Genomic DNA, 18,748 nt, shown 5'->3' on the forward strand with positions numbered 1-18,748 from the left:
CATGTTGTTGGGCTCACCAAGGTGTGCAGATGTGCTGCTGGTGGGCTGCACCAGGCTGGCCGATGCTGGAAATGCCCCAGGTTGGTGTGCTTGTGGATGAGCATTTTTTCAACCTCCTGACACAGTACTTAATGAGGACCTCAGGCTGAAGCTCTAGCCTGTCAACTGGGTAGAGGTACTCAGGTGTCTCTCCAGCCTGCAGAGGCAGTTTAAGGGCTGAACACACTTGCCTCTTGAACATTAAGATTTTGTGGTTGGACTTTCCAACATTTTCTCAGTAGTGTTTTTCCCCTCTTGAAAATAAGTGTTACTTTGCACTTCATGAGTTTTCAAAGCAGTCTGTGAAGATGGAACAGCACCTGTCAGCTTGCCAGGAGCCTGATTAAATTTCTGCAAGATGCCGATGACAAGTCTGGGTGTTAAAGGTTCTCTCCAGAGAGCAATGTTTTTGTACTAGTCCTTGCACGGAGATGACTTGAATTAACTTTCAGTACTGGAGATTACACAATTGCATTAACATCAGTTAATGTGTCATTACCACTGGCTCCAGTGGAATTACCATTAGCATCTTGCTGCTGTTGTGTAATTGCATCCATTATTTCACTGGCAATTGTGCAAATCACCATGACTGTAACTGTGTAAATATCTGAATTGCTCATTCACAGAGCAGCACCTAGAAAAATGGATGTTGAACGGCCACCAGCAGTACTGTCCTGGCTGATTCAAACAGGGCACAACTGTGCTTCCAGCTTTTCAGGCCAGCCTGCACACAAGTGGTAGAGGGATGTGGGAGAGGAGGGGAAGACAGGTGTTATTAAGGTTTCCTGACCAGCTCTGTAACTACCTGCAGGTTCAAACTACCTGCTTGAAGCACTAATGGTGTTGAAGTGGAGACATCTTCTGTAGTGTGCCCAACCACTCTTTCTCTTCTTGGCAGTCCTTGAGTTTTTGGCTGTGTTGGTATTAAGAGACTCATCAGCATAGGCAGTGGTGTCACAGCCTTGCCTACCAACCCCGCGAGGGGTCACCCCTGCTTCTTATTGTAGAAGTAGCTCAGGAATGCCTGTACCATTCATTAGGATGATTAACGTAGCCTGTCAGCTCCCGAAAGGATTGGAAATGCCATACTTCATTGGATTTTGCAGGGTATTTGGGATTCTTTTCCTTCTTCTTCTACTTTTTTTTTTTTTTAATTACACTGTTCTGCTTGACTTGCCCAGAGAAGCTGTGCTGTGCACCAAGCAGGAGCGCATTAGCATGGGATGGGGAAACAGTGGAAAGGCAGCACCCTCCTGTTTAAATTAAAGCTGAGCCACATCAGAATGTTGCCAATTAAAAATAAAATGAATGACTTTGCTCTCTCTGTAGGTGACCTGTCTCCATGATTTCTTTGGGGATGATGATGTGTTTATCGCCTGTGGTCCAGAAAAATTCCGCTATGCACAGGATGACTTTTCTCTGGATGAAAGCGGTAACATTAAACACACGCTACTCTCCAGTCTGTTTTTATTTGATTGCCATTCAGTTGCTTGTAACAGATAATAATGCTGCATGCTTTTGTTCTGTTCTTTAAGGCCTAGTACATGGTATTCAACATCCTTTTGTGATACTAGTACAGTCGGTGGATATTTTAATTAGGCAAACACTGACTGAGATAGTCCATGTCAAAGTAGGTGGACTGCTACACTGTGCCATTACTTTGATATTTATTGCAAAGTCTGGTCTTGTATATCCTTTAAACTTTATCCAGTTGCAATCAGATGAAAATATTTTTCTTGAGAACTAAACAGTAGAAGAATAGTCTCTACTTTTCTATTTGAAACACATACACACTGTTTGTCAATCCTGTCCTTAGGTGTGCTTGTGAATATTAAAAATGAGAACAAGCACAGTTAAAAAGAAAAATCACTCCCTTTACTTCTTTCTTCTGCTGATTCAAAAAGCAGAGCAGTAATTCCATTGTTAGATGGGACTGGGACGGCACCATTATTTGTCCCTGTTATGACTGTAACCACAAATCTGTAATAATGTGTGTCTCTGTGATCAATTAAACCACTAAATTTTTGATGTCACAGAATATACAGAGCTTGCTTCTAGGAGTTCCACCTACTCTACCTGGCAACTGTATATACCAACAGCACAGGCTGTCTGCTGATGCCAGTGGGTGCAGCAACTCAATGAATGCAGCTTTGACTATTTACACTAGACGAAAATGTGGTCTCCAAACATTCAGACTTATTTCTGAAAGCTTGTAGGTATCCTGTGTAGGGAACAGGAGCTACATGCTATCTTGTATGCTACAAACTGGCTCAGCATCGAAGACCAAAGAGAACTCTTGCTGTATACCAGGAGGTAAAGCAGCCTCTAATCTTCAAACACCACATTTTTATGACTTCTCAGCAAGACTGATTTTATTTGACACTGGTACTTCTCACCTGTGTACTCCAGATGAACCCATTTGGTGGTCTTGGGTATTTCAGTGTTTCCAAGGTTCAGCTGAAACTTTGCAGACAGAGAACTGTGTCAGGCTGGAGGAGTGATCTGTAACGTGAGCTTCATATTTTATTTTAACGCTATGCACTTGAGTCAGCTCCATGGGGAGTCCCACACTGTAAAACAGATTGCATGCAATCCTAGCAGAACAACTTGATGGGAAGCCCAGCTCTCTGCCTACACTCCTGGTTTCTGCTAATTTTTCCAGCTTGGATTTCTCTAATAAAAGTAAGCCAAGCTTGCTGTTGGGCTGGCACTGAGCAACTGCAGCTCTCTGTTTTATTTTCAGGGGGGTGGGGATGCCCTGCACCTCTCAAGAAACAGATGAGAAGCCATTAGCCAGCAGCGTTTTCCCATTATCCGCTCATCATCCTTCCTTGTTATGAGTCAGATGCTGCAAGGAGAAGCTGAGGTCTTGCAGATGAATGTCACTTATTAAAATTTCCTCTGTCACGGGTACTTTTTCTTGCCTGTTTGGATGACATGCACTTGGATTGCTGGCTATTATGTTCACTCTGGCAGGACATCAGGAAACAAAACGAGAAATACCGTAAGAACGGATTATGTCATCTTTTTCCTCCTGACTGCCCACCACAGCTTCTGCCCTATAATCCCTTTTGCTGAGCACCTTCCAGATGTTGTTGCTCTGCCTCATTCATACCCGCTGGTTTCAGTATCAGCACACTGAAATCTCACCCCCATGGTGTTAAGAGGCCTGTTTATACTGATGTCAGCACAATCAGATCCCCACATTTACTACCTTGTTTCAAGATGTACAAATGCTAAGTAATTGCCTTTGGTGTACTGGCACTTGCCAACGGCTGAGCTGGAGAAATCCCTCCGTCAGCATTTCTGTGCTGGAAAATGCAAAGCTGAGTTTCTTTGCAAGGAATTACTTCTTTGGAGAGAAAATAAATTTGGATTATCTCTTGAAAGGAGGCAACATAAAGTATTTTCCCTTTGTAGGTTTATATTTACGGAGTAACTCAGGTGACTAAAAACTGATGTTTCACACCCTTTTAAACTCCCTCGGTTTCTGAGAACCTGTATCTGACTTACAGATATGACGCAGGGGCACCAGGAGACTCACTCTACCCCAGTGAGGTACCTCATATAGCATTTGGTGCCTTGGTGTGGGCAAACGAATTGCTCTCTGAGATCCAAACGTTACACTGTTTTTGTTACACAGCTCTGTGTAAGAGCCGTAACAAATATTACTTCTCCAGTGCCCAAAGATGTTTTTTTCCCATGTTTTGGTCTGGCTGACTAATACCAGGAACAGTAATTTGCACACTCTCCTGAGTGGCTATCTCACAGTGCCTCATCAAACATGATTATTTAGTACCAAGGAGAAATAGTCAACTTCTCCCACCATCATTATGCTGATACATGCTTAAAAAATTGGAGTGTATCTGTTCTGAGGCCCTACAAGCCTTTCTGTGGCATCATCTTTAAGAAGTCAGGTACTCTAGGGAAAGAAAAAAACAACACACACACACAACTATTTCTAACCTAACTTACAGTTTACAAAATCTATTTAGTAGGAGAGAGAATAAACTTACTGTAGGTTTAATTATCATCATGCAATATCTCTGGAGCACAGGGAATCATCTCCTCACATTCTTGTACTGCATGACCCAACAGCAAACTCTCCCACAAACCATCTGGAAGAAAAAGAGGCTGGCTTTTGACTGTCTGAAAATGAGGAAGGACTGGGGAAAAATTTAGGGCAATTACATTTTCATAGATATTCTGATATATAAATAAATAGCACATACAATTAGGTCAGACAACTTGTTTTCGGTTGACCAGTTACTGATCCACCTTGTACTGCATTTGTTCATTCCCATTAGGGAATGCAATCCAGGGGATTCTCAGTCCAGCCCATGCATGCTGAGCTGAACTTCCCAATGAAAACCTGCATGTATGTGGAACATCTAATTCACACCTGTAAAAAAAAACTGCTCTTCACAGACTGGTGAGGACAAACTGTTGTAGGAGGTTAGGTGAGACCAGTTAGCGTTTGATAAAAAAGGGAATTCCCTTTTTATTGCCACCATCCTAACTGAGTAAAGTTAGCTTCAAGGATGGCAAAGTTCTTTTTCTATGAACTCTCTATGTAAATAAATCTTGGTTTTGAAGATCTGACATGCCTGAATTCCTGGGACGCACGTGAGTTTGTCAGCATTTAGTTCCCTTCTGCAGGACACTGTGGATTGTGTTTACATTTCCCCCTCTTCCTAGCTTACTTATTTTTTTAAGAAAACACAGTCTCATCTGCTTTTATCTTTAAGCACATAAATCTACTAGATTTGTTTATGTAAACCTTTCAGAAAGGGATGACTGGCCAGGACAGAGGACGTGTTCTGTAAAACCATTTTGTCATCTTTGCTTTCTGCATCTGTAAAGTTGCAGCTTGTTGAAACACAGAAAGAGGTTGGTTCAGGCTGGGTGAAAGCCTCCTGGGGCAGGTGTCCCAGGCACAACTTAGAGGTCTTTAAGTCATTCCATGAGCTATTTGCTGGCTTTCTACACCTGCGGAAATGGCACTCATCATTTCTACCACTAGGTCTTCACGGGAGGGTTATAGGAGATTAACTTTTTTTTGGCCTGATGCTTCCCTTACTAGGTGCTGACTGTTTTCACTGTGCTCATTCATTGGTAGGCACCAAGGCAAGGGGAAGGGCAGAAAATCCTCGATAGAACACAGGTAGAATGATGGGCCCTGCCAGGGAGAACAGCCTGATCTAGATGTACAGTCTCAGCAACTCGTCTAGAGGAGCAAAGCTGTTCCCTTTGCTCTCCCCCTAAAATGTCACCTTTCTGCCCTGAAGAAAATGTGGAAATGCCAGTTTTTCCCATGGTGTTGAGGTTTTCTTCAGGTCTTTGGAGACAAAAAGCACTAAGGCACCCCTGGGTGTTTCACACCTAGTGTCCATAGACAGCGAGATTAGGTAGGGACATGACCACGGTTGCTGTTTGTTTCCTCAGAGTGCCGGGTGATGAAAGGGAGCCCGGCGACTGCCACGGGCAGTAAGTCATCTCCCACCCCTCAGAAGAGCTCAGCAAAGAGTCCAGCTCCTATGCGCCGCAGCAAGTCTCCAGCTGATTCAGGTAACCATCAAGATGGTGAGTGATTGTTTTCTGGTGTCTGAATATTAACTCTGCTCAAGAAGAAAACATGCAGTGTGTGTCTCTGAGCATTGGTGTTTGCATTTGAGACTTTGGCACAAGAAGCTGGTGCTAGCTTACAGGGTAACTAAATAAATATTGGAGAGGAATTCCCTGTCAGTTAAGTGTAATCATGGCTTTGGGATGACACCATCCACAGTCTCACAGCCTCTTGCTCTAAAAATCTTTAAAAGCAAGTGTTTCTTATTTGCAGGTAGGAAATCAAGGCCCACAATGTTCCTGTATGTTTGCTTTAGGTACAGAGTGATTTGGAATAACCTCTTGTGCAATGCAAATGGTAATTATTGTACAAGTCAGAAGTGTCCCTTTTTAAACACTATTTAAAGACCAGTGACCTACCAGCTGGAGAACTGGTGGTGGGTTTATTGATGTGATAGAGACATTCATTCAGTAGAACAGAGAAGCAAAATGACAATCCTGATTTGCTGCAGCAGCTTTCACCATTTGAAATGCCTCCCTCCCTCTTCAGCAGCAACTGGATTGGCAGTGTAGCACACATGGAGAGCTGCAGAGACTATAAATTAGAGGCCTGGCTGAATATCACACCTCTTGTAATTGGTAGTTTTTACAGTCATACAATGGAGAGATTGGGTCTCTAGGTTTATCATCTCTCCTGCTACTTTTTCCAAAAGAGAGCCAGACATGGCCTTTCATTAAAATGGCCAAATCACCAATTAAGCATTTCAGGATTCCAGGAAAGCTTCATAGATTGAATTCAAGTGACCCACAGTATTAACACAGGTGATATAAAGCAGAAACTGCTTTTAACTTTCATGGTGTCACATTGTATTTTCTATGGGAACACCACTCAACAATTGACCATCAGTAGATATTGGATTACTAGATTTAAAATTCTCCTAACGGTATTCAGAAGGCTTTTCCCCATGAAGCAGTTAATTTGTTTAGGGTCTCTGGATGTTCTTTAGCTACTTAAAAAGACAATGTGAAATTGGTTGGCACATGCCAGACTCTGGTTTAAATAATTACTTCTTTATAAGTTGATTCTGCATTCAGAGTTTTCCTTCAAATTCCAGTACACACTGTTCTTAAACTCGGGCTTGCTGTAATCTAAAAAGCTTTTACAATACCAAATGCATGGTGGAGTTGTGTAGGTGTATTGAAAATGGGATTGAAAATCTGCTGTTGATTAAAAACAAAAGCAAACAATCTCCTATTCAGTGATCTAGGAGTCAGACCATGCATGAGTTCTGAGACATCATTTGAACTCCATAAGCATCAGGTGCTAATTGCCACCAGAACTAGACTTTGTTGCATGAGCATGTAGTCTAATATGAAATGGCAACTATTGTGTTCTTGATTTTAACTGATTGAATGACTCATGAGAACAAAACGGTGAGTCATCTGATGAAGTCTGATGAACACAGTTAGTCGAGCCTTTCAGAGGGAGATTAAAATAACCAGATATGTCAAACAATAGCCAGCTCCTGGAGTTAAGGCTTGTAATGAAGGACAAATCAAGTTTCTTTAATCCATGTAGGCAAAGGTCTTTCGTACTTTCCTGTGATGTCCATACAGGAGAAGTAGCAGCCTGTCCTGTTTAATGAGAATAGAAAATGACCAAACTCTTAGCGCTGGAAAGTTAATCAAAGATGATTGTTTTCTCAGGACGGAGAGAAAAAAGAATATCACCATCTTGTCTCCTTGTCCCTTGAATTTCTAATAAAGAAAGTGTGTCTACACATTACCTGAGAGTCAATATTTACATAAACAATCAACAGGCTTGTCTGGATTTTGAAGTTATCACCTTGAGAAAGGCAGGGAATGCTGAATGAAGCCTGATTAATAAAAGATGATCTGACCCATATTTTTTTTCAGAATTCTCACCTATTTCTTCCGTGAAAACAGTTTTGTTTTAAAAGCCGTTTTGTTTCAAGTACATTAAGTATTTTTCCAGTATGCTTGATCTCCTACCTAGTTGTACCTTTTGTCTTTGCTGCCTTTCACTCTGTTGTGGTTGTCATTTCAGATCTTGGAGTTTCTTTGATTCTATGTTATTAGATTCTATTCTTTTCAGTTCCTTTCCATGTAGTATTTTTTATCCTGTTTTCCACCTTTGAGAAATCTCTTGATTTTAATTCAGGTTCTGAGGTGAGTCTCCTAACTGCTTGTGTGAAAGAATTCTGAACCTTTCGTATTACAAACACACTACACTTACAGGATGTTACTTTCTTTCATTTCTCACTCTGTTTTCCCATGAAAACAGCTGGGAAAATGGTGCATGATTTATCAGCAGCAAAAAAGAGAATACAGTGAATTTACATCTGGACAGTGGTCAGTAGCATTTGCCAGTGCACATGCGGTGCCCACACAGGCAGCTAAGGCTTAGGGCAGATTGTGCATGCACAGCTGTGCCTCACTCCTTGGCAACAGCTCTGATGCCAGTAGATAGCAGACAAAAGTACTACATTGCTGTTACAGCACAGGGGGAACAGAAAAAACCTGCTTCAGCACAGCCTGGTAGCGTTGCTAATTTTGGGGATGTAACATTGACAGCATGACAACATTTCATACGTTTCCCCCACCAGTCACTGTTGCTCACTCCACTTCTAATCTTTGTGTGTCAGCGTAAATAAAACACTTCTCCTTTAAAGCTGTGGAAATGCTTTGTGCCCAAATAGCAGCAGCTATCCTCCACACAGGCTGGGGTATTTGGGGACTTGTGTTTTATTCCAGTCTCCTCCACTGACTCTCTCCATGGCTTTGGGTACATCATTTCAGCTGATCAAGCCTTCTTTACCAATGGATTGTCCAAGAGAGTAACACCAATGTGTATACAAAGCTGTGTAACCTACACATGGAATCATGCAAAAAAAAAAAAGAGCTTTCAGACTCTTTATTTGGGGCTATTTCTGGAAAAAAAAAAGAAAAAAGAGTGTATTCTGAAAAAAAAATCAGTGTATTCTGAAAGCATTTGTAAAATAATATTGCTAAAACAAAAGCTACCAGCTCTCAGATTTCCAGAGACAAGAGACATCTCCATCAGCAGAGTGATGTCAATATATACTCCAGACTTCCAACAGAAGCAAGCCACACAGCACACAGTAGCCAGGACACTGTCAACCCTCCAGCTGGTCAAAGACTGCTTCACTGACCTGCACACTAACATGTTCATTTCAGTCATTCAATCATGCTGCAGGATTATGCAGGTGAATTAATACAACTGTGTGGCCTTACGCTGTGAAAGCCATCGTCACAGACTGTGTAGATTCCCATGTAAGCTGATTTGTCAGCCTGGAAGTGTAGGGATCTGCCTTCTGTGCCAGTTGATCTACATTCATTGCTAGCCTTTGCTCCTTTTGGTTTTGGCTACGGATTTAGTGATCTACATCTCAATGAGAAACATAGGACCTGGTATAACTAGCTTTCTGCGAGAGACACAGAGGGTACTGCTGGCTGGAGTTCAGTTTCCCCCGATGGCACTGAAAACTTTGTTCCTGACTGTGGTCTCTGGAGCCACCCGAGTCAGAATAATAGAAGAATACAGAAGGAAATATATGTAAAGTTTGTAAATCCAGCACTGAAAAGGAAGAAGTTTCTAAGCCATTTAATTGGTCTTATCACCAGCTAGATGTGAATTGTAACGTTTTCTTTGGTTGTCTTGTTACAGCCATCCTGGTAATGAGCCACCCAAGTATGTAAGTGGTCAGATCCCATTCCAAGATAACAAGGATTAACATGGAGCAACAGAAGACACAAACAAAACATTTTGTTAAAAAACATCAGGACGAAAGCCTATGCACAGAAGTGCAGCTGCACAGAGAATACCAGCTCCAGCTGCAGTGATTCGAATTCACCAGTCAAGCTGCTACCTTCTGCTGGAGGCAATTTGCCTCCTGCCTAGACATGTCATGGCCTTGATGTGAAAAGCTCAATTCCCCCTAGGCAGCCAGAGCCCTTCAGCTCCAACGATATTCAAAAAATGAAGTAGCTAATCCACAGAAACATGTTAAACACTGTTTTCTTGGCATGGTACTTTTATCTCTTCATTTACCATACAGTCACTGAAATGAATGGATGAAGATGGGATGAATGAATGAAGAATGAAGAAGTGTCTTGCTACAACCAGATGGTAACAGACCACAATCCTTTTTTTCCCAAGGGGAATCCTTTCTTCCTTATCTCATTAACCCCCCAACCCATATATAAACCTTCTTAGCGATGCCAGTGTATTTCTGTTTTGATCCAGCTATTTCTTCAGGCACCACAATGGTTGCTCCGTTATGGTACGGACAGAACATGCTAAGAAACGTGTAGGCAAACTAGAGAAAATCCAGAAGAAAATCCCTAAGGTTCAAAAACGACTCTTGGAGGAAAAGTCGAGGGAAATGGACTGATTCAGGTCAGAAAAAAGGACGATTGGGTAGGCACAATTTAATACTCTCCGAGTGCATTTGAAGTATTAAAAAGAGGATAAGGATCAATTTTCTTGTGTGCTCATAAGGGACAGGAAAGGACATTGGTTTAATTTTTAATAAGGGGCATATAGATTATGCATTAGAATACTTTCCCATCATATGGATCTTATTCACTGGAACAGGTCTCCTAGGGAGTTTGTGAGTCCCTGTCAGACTTGGTGCTTTAAAAAAATAATTTAGACAGATCTCTATTGAGGGTGACCCAAATACACCTGCTTGCAATTCAGTGCACAGAATTAGAATTACAAAGCTTTTGTGGTCCTTTCCAGCCTCTATGTTTCTTTCCATGAAGTCAGCTTTGCTAAATGACATAGCTTAGGGCAATAAAAATCAGACTAAGCTATACCTGCAGAAAAACATCCAGTTCCTACTCCTGGCATGACAGAAAAAGACTGGTCATGAGGAGATACGGCTCTGTGTTCCTGCTTCTGTGTCCTGCCACAGCAACTCACAGATGGGTTTATGTGCTGGCGTAATTGAGAAAACCCAATGGTAATTCAAAGATATGGTGGATATGAGGCAGCCATCTGGTATTGTCTAGGAGGATGGACAAAGGTGTCATATAGGTTCCATGAAGTTCAAATGGGTAAGGTCAGCATGAAGTTTGGGAAAATTAGGACTAAGGATTTCTTTACCAGACTGCTCCAATAAAAAGTCAAATCAAAGGAAAGACAGAGCTAAATCTCAGGTGAAGAACATGGGGTGAAAATGATGATGTCATTTGCCCTTACTTCTTTGTTATAAAAATCTGAATGTATCTTAGAGTAGATCACATAATAAACAAGAGTTTAATTGTATGTGCATATGCTGTGGTAGGAAAGTTTTAAATCCAGCATGATCTTAGTCCCTCAGTCCAGAGCCACAGGTACCTGAGCTGAAATTTGAAGATGTCTTTTCCCCAGTTTTGCCTTGATTTGGCTCAGGGACCCTATGAGCAAGGCTCTGAGGCACTGCTACAGGAGTTTAATGTCTTACTCCTCTGATGGGAGGGTTTGGATAGAGGAACAAAAGCATATTCACAGAGCAGCAGCAATTAGCAAAACAGATACAGAATGTCAGTCTGTCGTGATGGCAGATCTAGCTCCCTGGGGTCATTATCTATGAACGTGTTAAAAAGGCAGCAGATGTCTTTTGGATTGCACAGAAGATAGAGCAGCTTGTTATAGCACTTGCACTTACTTATGTTCTGCTAGCTGACAATCCGCAGTACGCATCCAGTGGACAGATCACCCTCACAAAATGCAGTGAGAAAGGGGTACCAACAGTGCAGAGCCGAGTGCTCGGAAGTTGGGAGGTGCCTGAGTGAAGGATGCCTGTGCAATCTGAATTCTTCCACTCTTGAATAAATGCTACAATGGAGTCAATATGTTTTCTGCAGGCTCTTCTGATCTGGAGGGCAGGATGGCTCGTACTTGGTAAATGAGCTGCTATTTCTACATTTGCTTTATGCTCTCCTTGTTCTGGCTGTTGCCTCTCTTATTTTCTTGGTGTCTCTTCAAACCCTGCCCTGGACTATCCAAATATTTCACGTTTTTTTTTTCTCTCCTGTGGTGTAGGAGCATGTCCTCCCCACACTAGGAAGTCATCCACAGAACTGTGGAAACCCTGATGGAGCAAGCAGTGTTAGCTTTATTTTCCTAAGCGGGAGAGATATAGGTATCTCCACAGATTTTTAGCACTTACTGTAATCTTTTGGCCCTGCTTTTTCCTGTTCTGTTCATCGATAGAAATGTGAACTCTAAAGATGGACCTCACTAACCTCATTTAGAGGTCTTAGTGCTTTGTCATTGCTGGAAATCCAGATCTAGAGCCTGAGTCAGCCAAGCAAACCTGAGCAGCACTCAAGGAACGATTGCATATGAGAAGTTTGGCTAAAATATCTGGGGAGAGGCAGGCAGAGAATTCAGTTTACCTGGATCTCTCATAGCCACCTCAAACATGACGTGATGCTATATTCTCCATACTCCCTCTCATTTGCTGGACAAACCTTATTTATCTCCCAAGTACAAATTGTCTTGTGCACTGAAGGAGGCACAGATCCTTTGAAAAAAGGTAACACGTGTTCATGCAATTAAAGGATATGTCGTATGCACAGAAGAGCTTTAAAGCAAATTGAGGTTGCAAAGCAAATACAATGACATAAATAACATACAATATGCAAACAATAAACTGACAGAAAGAAAGAAAGAAAAGAAAGAAAGAAAGAAAGAAAGAAAGAAAGAAAGAAAGAAAGAAGAATTCAAATGAAAGATGGTTATAAATAGTGGTTTCCAATAGCCAAGCTTATGTGGGATTCTCAGCTATCATAAGTCATCAGCAGATTTCAGTGGAGCAACAGCGTTGTACACTACCTGGGATCTGCTCTCTGCCTCTTGTTGTTTTGTTGCACTTGAGTTCCAAAGAAGTGTATGCAAGTTTGATTATGAACACTATTCTTCATTGGCAGACAGAGAAAATTAAACTGGGCTTCTTAATTGTTGCTCCTGCTGCAAAACTCTATGTGAGCGTCTGTAATGATACGCATCCGTCTTGTTGGATTTCTGATTTGGATGTCACATCTGTTTTTTATTGGTGCTCATAAAATATTAATATCCCTACTGTAGCACTTAAAAGTCTCACTGTATTAGGGAATTTCTGTCCTTCCCTGCAGCAATTACATCCTTTCGCTGCATACTGACTGTTAGCCGTTATCTCAGTCTTCCTGTTTGTAGAAGGAAAATTTGGGTTCTTTGTACAGTTAGGTGGCATTTTTCATCTTAGGAAGGATTATTTCCTGCCTCAGGATCAGTGATAACTGGAAATAAAGAAAGAGGCATTTTAGAAAATAGAGATGGATTCCAGCTAATAAGGATTATATTAGTACATTTTTTTTAATAAAAAACTAAGGTCACTTGTTTTTTTCCTTAATTGCCTTCATTACATGGCAAATAGTGAACTCTATGTTTTTCCTCACCAATCTCAAGGGCAGCTCACTCCGTAGAACTGCAGCAAAGTGAAAAGTGGCCTGTCGCAGAGCAGGGAGCAGTGTGTAACAGTTGCTGGATTTCCCTAACTAGTTTTCTTCCAATCAATAAAGAATGGCCTGAGTTGGAACAGGGAGGTTAAGAGGCACTTTATGCCCCAATTATCTATAAATCATTACTTTTACTATGTTTTAGTCAATATTTGTTTTCTTCTTAAGATGCATTTATAATGGGAAAAAAAAGCTTTCTGTGATGAATAGCCTTTCCCAATAGTGCCTTCTACATCAAAGGTACCTCACTAAGAATCAGTAAAATCTGAGCTGCTTTAACAAGCTCCTCCTTTGTCCTGTGACTTACAGCACATGTTCGTTTAAACATACATTCAAATTTAAGTGATACTACAAACCTTAACTGCCTCACTCTTTCTCCCAAGAAGGTAACAGAAACGAGGCATTAAAGCAAGGGTTATGCTGCTACCCCAGAGAATAATGAGGTAGATTCTGAAGACCTAAAACCCAACCAAAATTAATTCAAAAAACAAATTATAGATTTTAGTCTCTCATGAATATTTTTGCAACTAGAAAAACTTGAATGAAGCCAAAAGTTATAGCAGGAAGTCTATGGCTGTAGTGAAGAAAAAAAAAAAAAAAAGAAGAAAAAAAAGTTCCAATATGGAATTGCTCATCAGTGGATAAGGAAGAAGGAACATAACTGCTCACATGACATGTAAGAAATATCTGTTTGGTCCTGGCTCCAGTGATTTATTTTTATTTAAATACTGAATGGTTTGTACAAGGTGGAGCCCTTCTTAGGAAGGGCTGAGCAGGCCGCGCCCCTTCAGCCAGGTCTGAAGCCTGGGGCTGAGCCCTGGAGTGGGGCATCCTGCAGTCCTGAGGCCAAGCCAGGCTCTGCCATTGAGCATTAGAGGTGTTTAATGGAGCTTATGCTTAACTATCCCCATACAGCAGCCCCTCAAAGTAATGCACTCAAGGTTAATCATATACCTACATGGTTGGGACCAGACTCTGCAACAAAGCACTGATGTAAAGGGCAGACACATTTTAGCCCCGCTGGCTGCAGTGTGTGTGTAGACCTGAGGAAGGAAATGTGTTCACATGAGAATTAAATTCAGCTTGGCCCAGCACCACCAGGGGCAGGACTGCAGCACTGAGAGGCAGCTCACTGGTCTCACAGCCCAGGCAGGCTTCCCCAGCCTAGCACAGATGCAGAGCAGAGATTCCAAATTCTCACATCCACTTTCCATGGCAGTGGAGATGAAAAGAAGCTGCAAGGTGGGTTCAGGTACATATCTTGCTGCTCTGCTTTTCATAGTTACACCTTTATCAGTTACTCCTGATTTTGCTTTTAAAAATACAGTTGCATACATTGTTGTTACTGTATGATACTTATGCATTTTTTAGGTCTCCTCCAGACACTCAAATACTTGCTTAATTGCAAGTATCTAATTTGCATATTCAGCTATTACAATTGAAAGTGTAAGTGCCATATGCTGAAGTCCTCTATCTTCCTGTGCATGTGCCTTTGTAGCTAGAGTAATGATGCACAGAGGTAGCAGGCACTTAGAGAACAGGACAGCAATCCTGGGTCATGATAAGCTTGTCTTTCTTTGTGAAACATCAACACAAGTAAAAATACTTTCTTTAAAGGGGTAGGAATGTGTATAGTTAACTGGAGGGTAGGCAACATTACTGCCATTTAAGGAAATGACAATCAAAATATTTAGGGTTTAGTTTTGTGGCTTGTGCTGAATATATTAACATCTGGAGTAGATTTTGGAAATGTCACGTTCTGTACATTTGACTGGGATGTGTAGTTTAATGCTGATAAGGCCTCCAGCTTGCTGCTGATTGGATTGCAAAAAGAAAAGACTGGGGAAGGTAATATACTTTGAGGTAGACAGCATGAGCTGGAATTTCCTTCCCCCAAGAAATGCTGCTTGTGCTGATGGAGCTGTATGTTTATAACCCCTGGTAACAGGAGCAGGGTGAGGCTCTGTGTCCCTGGAGTTGGTACACAGCACGTGAAGGACCAAGTTCGCTTGGAGTAAGTATGTCTTTATGAAATACGTAGGGTGACACTTGGAAATTATTGAAGACATTAGCTTTCTTCAAAGGACATCAATGGTAGGAAGAAAATAATTTATCCTGATTCCATTTTGTTTGCCTTCATTTTTGTGCACAATATGTTATTTCCTTAGGTTCCTTTTTAGTCCGATAAATACATAATGACTCTGACAGAGACCTGGGCTCCTTCATTTTGAGTACAAGCTGGGTCTGTGAAGGCCTCACAGAAGCACCCTTCCTAAAGCTCTTTAGTTTAAATGGACCTGGTTTTTAATGACAAGAAACACGGAGAGTAACTATGTTTTCTTCAAAACAAAGTGAATAAACGGAGCAACCAGAAAGGCCAGATTCTGATCTGTGAGAGGGCAAGAGGGACATATCACCCCATGCTTATCCCAGGGCTTTGGAAGGTCTTTTTTGGTCATTTAGTCCCAGCCACAGCTAACGACATCCAGGGCATTCCAGGCAGCTGTTTATCTAATTTGCAATATGTATATTTGACTCTAACATTTTTTGTGTTGGATCCAGGATATCTGCAGCCTCTGGTCTCCACTCATGCCTTTAAGTACCATGTGGTTTCAATTGTGTTAAACTGTTGGAGAGCACAGAATTGATGTATGTCTTGGATCAATTTGGTGAATATTTGTATTGTAAAATATTGCTCCTTTGTATTTCACAGTCTTTTACAGCTGAGTATCCTGAATAGTTGAACGCCTTAGGTCAGTTGAATACCCATGCTCTTCATATATGTACTTTTTTTTTCTTCTGCCTAACACGAATAAACAATAGCATTTCTGTATTGACTGTTTGGATATCTTCCAGCTCCCCAAAGGACAGAAATGATCTTTCTTTTACTTGTGAGATTACTAGCTTCTGTCTTATTTTCTGACAGCAAATGGGACCTCAAGCAGTCAGCTGTCTACACCCAAATCCAAGCAGTCCCCGATCTCCACACCTACCAGCCCAGGGAGCCTCCGTAAGCACAAGGTATTACGTTTCTTATACCTTACTAAATCAGTCTCTTCCTTGGTCTACTCAGATGTGTAAGGCATTTAAGTAAAGTCCATATTCTCTTGAAGCACAACTCCTTAAGTTGAAATAGTGGAGAATTTGGCCAGTTACCTAAAAGGATTGTTACTTTGGTCTATAGCAAGAAGATGAACAATAAATCATTGACCTATTCCTTCCATTGGAGTTATTAATGTGTGCTGGAGATCATCCATATGGATCAGAAAAGATAACCCTGAGCTTGTATCAGCATTTAGAAAAGTTCACAAGTTATTGATAGGCATGATCTTTATATAAGTGTACCTCTCTTGAAAAGCCTTAAGTGTTGGCAAATCTGGTCCAATAAGCAGCAGAAGAAATGCAAATGTAACTGAAGCTCTAAGAAATCACTAAACAGTTCTCCAGAATTGTTAAAAATGATTTAAGGCTATGCTCTGTTCTACAGGAGATAAGTGATTTTTTACTGCCCATGGAGTAATTGTGTTCTGATACAGTAACTGTTTTTTCTGGTAACATCCGGGGTGTCTGACATGTAGCATGGCATCCTAATGAGATCAGTAAACTTGTGGTGGCTCATAGATTATTCATTTATTGATTTACATAAAGTTTATAGAAGTAGTCACAGCTTTTCATGGTGCTGTTATTTGGTATTGTTCTGCACTGAGTCCAGTCTGTCATTTTCATGGGCTTTCTCATTTCTGTAGTAGCCACAGTGTTGCTTTTCTCCTCTTTGAACAGTCTTTGCTTGATATAAAAATTGGAATTTGGATGTAAACTTAAGTACGAGTGAAGGTCAGTGGAATTTCTGCTTTAGTAATCAGAATGTACCTCAGCCTGAGCATGATTTTAAAAGCATTGCCTTGAAATTCTGGAAGAGTAATTAAAAAATTCTGGTGGTGGTGAGGTTTTGTAGTCAGCTAGCCACATGCCATCCCCTGTGAGCTAGATTGCACAAGCTGAGCTGATTTTGTTTGAGGATTATGGTTTATCTCAAAGCGAGGAGTGGTAGCAGAAGCTGGACTGCAGTTGTTACGATGGTGGCACAAAGCACAGAGAAGTCAATGTGAAGAATCCCCAGAAGTCCAGTGGGCTTTGGATTATACCTCTAGCATAAGGACTTTGGACATGGGACTGAATGGTATTGGGGGAGCCTGGGGTGGACTTTTGGCTTCTCAAAAATCAGATCCTTAAAATATTCCCAACATATGGAGAGGCTGTAGTCACTCATCCTTCCTTTAACAAAGGCATAGCTTAATCCAGATGAAATCAGTGTTTTCCCCAGGACTTCACTCTGGTCTCAGCTGCTTAGCCTAAAGTCTAAGGACGTGCACCAATTTTAACACAGTGCTTTTAAATTTATTATTAATTTATAATCAAGAACAGAATCAAGCCCATGGTCTGCACTCAGCAATTGCTTGTGTGTATTTCAATGAAAGTAGTGCTGTAAACTGCATCCCTTGCTTCAGCAACCAAGGACCTAAAATACTTTCTGAACACTATTTCATTCAGGGCTTTGGAGATTAGGATTGGCTTTCTAGTAAAGATGAGTAAAGCTCACCTGGAATGTTTTATGTACGTTTTCAGCTGGCTGACTTAGGATCTTTCCAGTGAAGGCCGTAGAACATTTATAATAGATGGTGACTGCTGAGGGCAAAGCCAATCCATCTATGAGCTAAATTAAGCCAATCAGAAAACATGAATGTAGCATTTTAGGTTCCCAGAATATTCATGCATCATTGTTTTCCTCCCAGGAGCAATTTTCCACTTATGATGAAATCACTTTTCTCTTTTTCCCCTAAAGCTCAAATGGTAAATGCTTAGAATGAGTTCACCACGAAGTCATATTTTACCTTGTCTTATATCAAGATGGCTGTGAATTCCCTTTCTGTGTATTTGTGCTTTGCTTCATTTTGCTCAGTTATTCCAGGGGGAGGGTGTGTGTGTGTGGGGGGGGTGTCAAGGTTCAAAAAAGTCCAAAGAGAGCTTTAGTCCTTAGGAAGGTGGTATACCTAGTTCCACGCACAGCTTCAAAGAAGTGGAATAAGATGGATACCCAGAAAGAGACCTTGAAAAAGTTTTATATTCAGTGTTTGATCCAATGAATATACTTGGGATTATGTTCTTAACCCTTCTGAACAATCAGAAATGGTGTAAAATAAAGAATACATCACAGAAGGTGATATTCCTAGAGATTTGTCCTAAGGGTAGCTGTCAAATAAAGGTAAGACTTGTTATTGTGGACTTAAGTTCAGACAGACCTGTTTAAGGAAAGATTCTGCTCTTTCATGCATGTACTGCAATGGACACATTGATCCAGAAGTGATAAAAAAATTCTTCTCAAACTTTTCATTAAACAGTCATCTTTCTTTTGGTACCAAGGTGCACCTGCTCCACTGTGCAAGTAACCTGTCTTGATTTTTGCCTTGAACTAACTGGATAACTATCCAGTAACCAATGCATGAGAATTCCACCCTGTCCCTTTGAGCTGCACAGAACTGGACCACTTGACTGTCTCCTTGTGCATGACCAAAAGCAGAAACTGACTGTGTGAGTTAACATTTTTTTCTTTCTT

General features: G+C 41.1%; 1 protein-coding gene across 8 annotated transcripts in view; it reads left to right on the forward strand.

Annotated features, from left to right (window-relative positions):
* DCX (doublecortin) overlaps positions 1-18,748 on the forward strand; it is a 126,800-nt gene that overhangs the window by 96,147 nt on the left and 11,905 nt on the right. For 4 of the 8 annotated variants that reach the window (XM_040572305.1, XM_040572306.1, XM_040572304.1 and 1 more), the window contains 3 exons: positions 1,369-1,471; positions 5,485-5,622; positions 16,061-16,158. In XM_040572305.1, coding sequence (XP_040428239.1) covers positions 1,369-1,471; positions 5,485-5,622; positions 16,061-16,158 — 339 coding nt within the window. The remainder of the gene's footprint in view (positions 1-1,368; positions 1,472-5,484; positions 5,623-16,060; positions 16,159-18,748) is intronic. The other 4 variants (XM_040572311.1, XM_040572312.1, XM_040572308.1 and 1 more) reach the window with 3 other exon arrangements.

The sequence above is a fragment of the Cygnus olor genome, chromosome 13, assembly GCF_009769625.2.
Source record: "Cygnus olor isolate bCygOlo1 chromosome 13, bCygOlo1.pri.v2, whole genome shotgun sequence".
Taxonomy (NCBI): Eukaryota; Metazoa; Chordata; class Aves; order Anseriformes; family Anatidae; genus Cygnus; species Cygnus olor.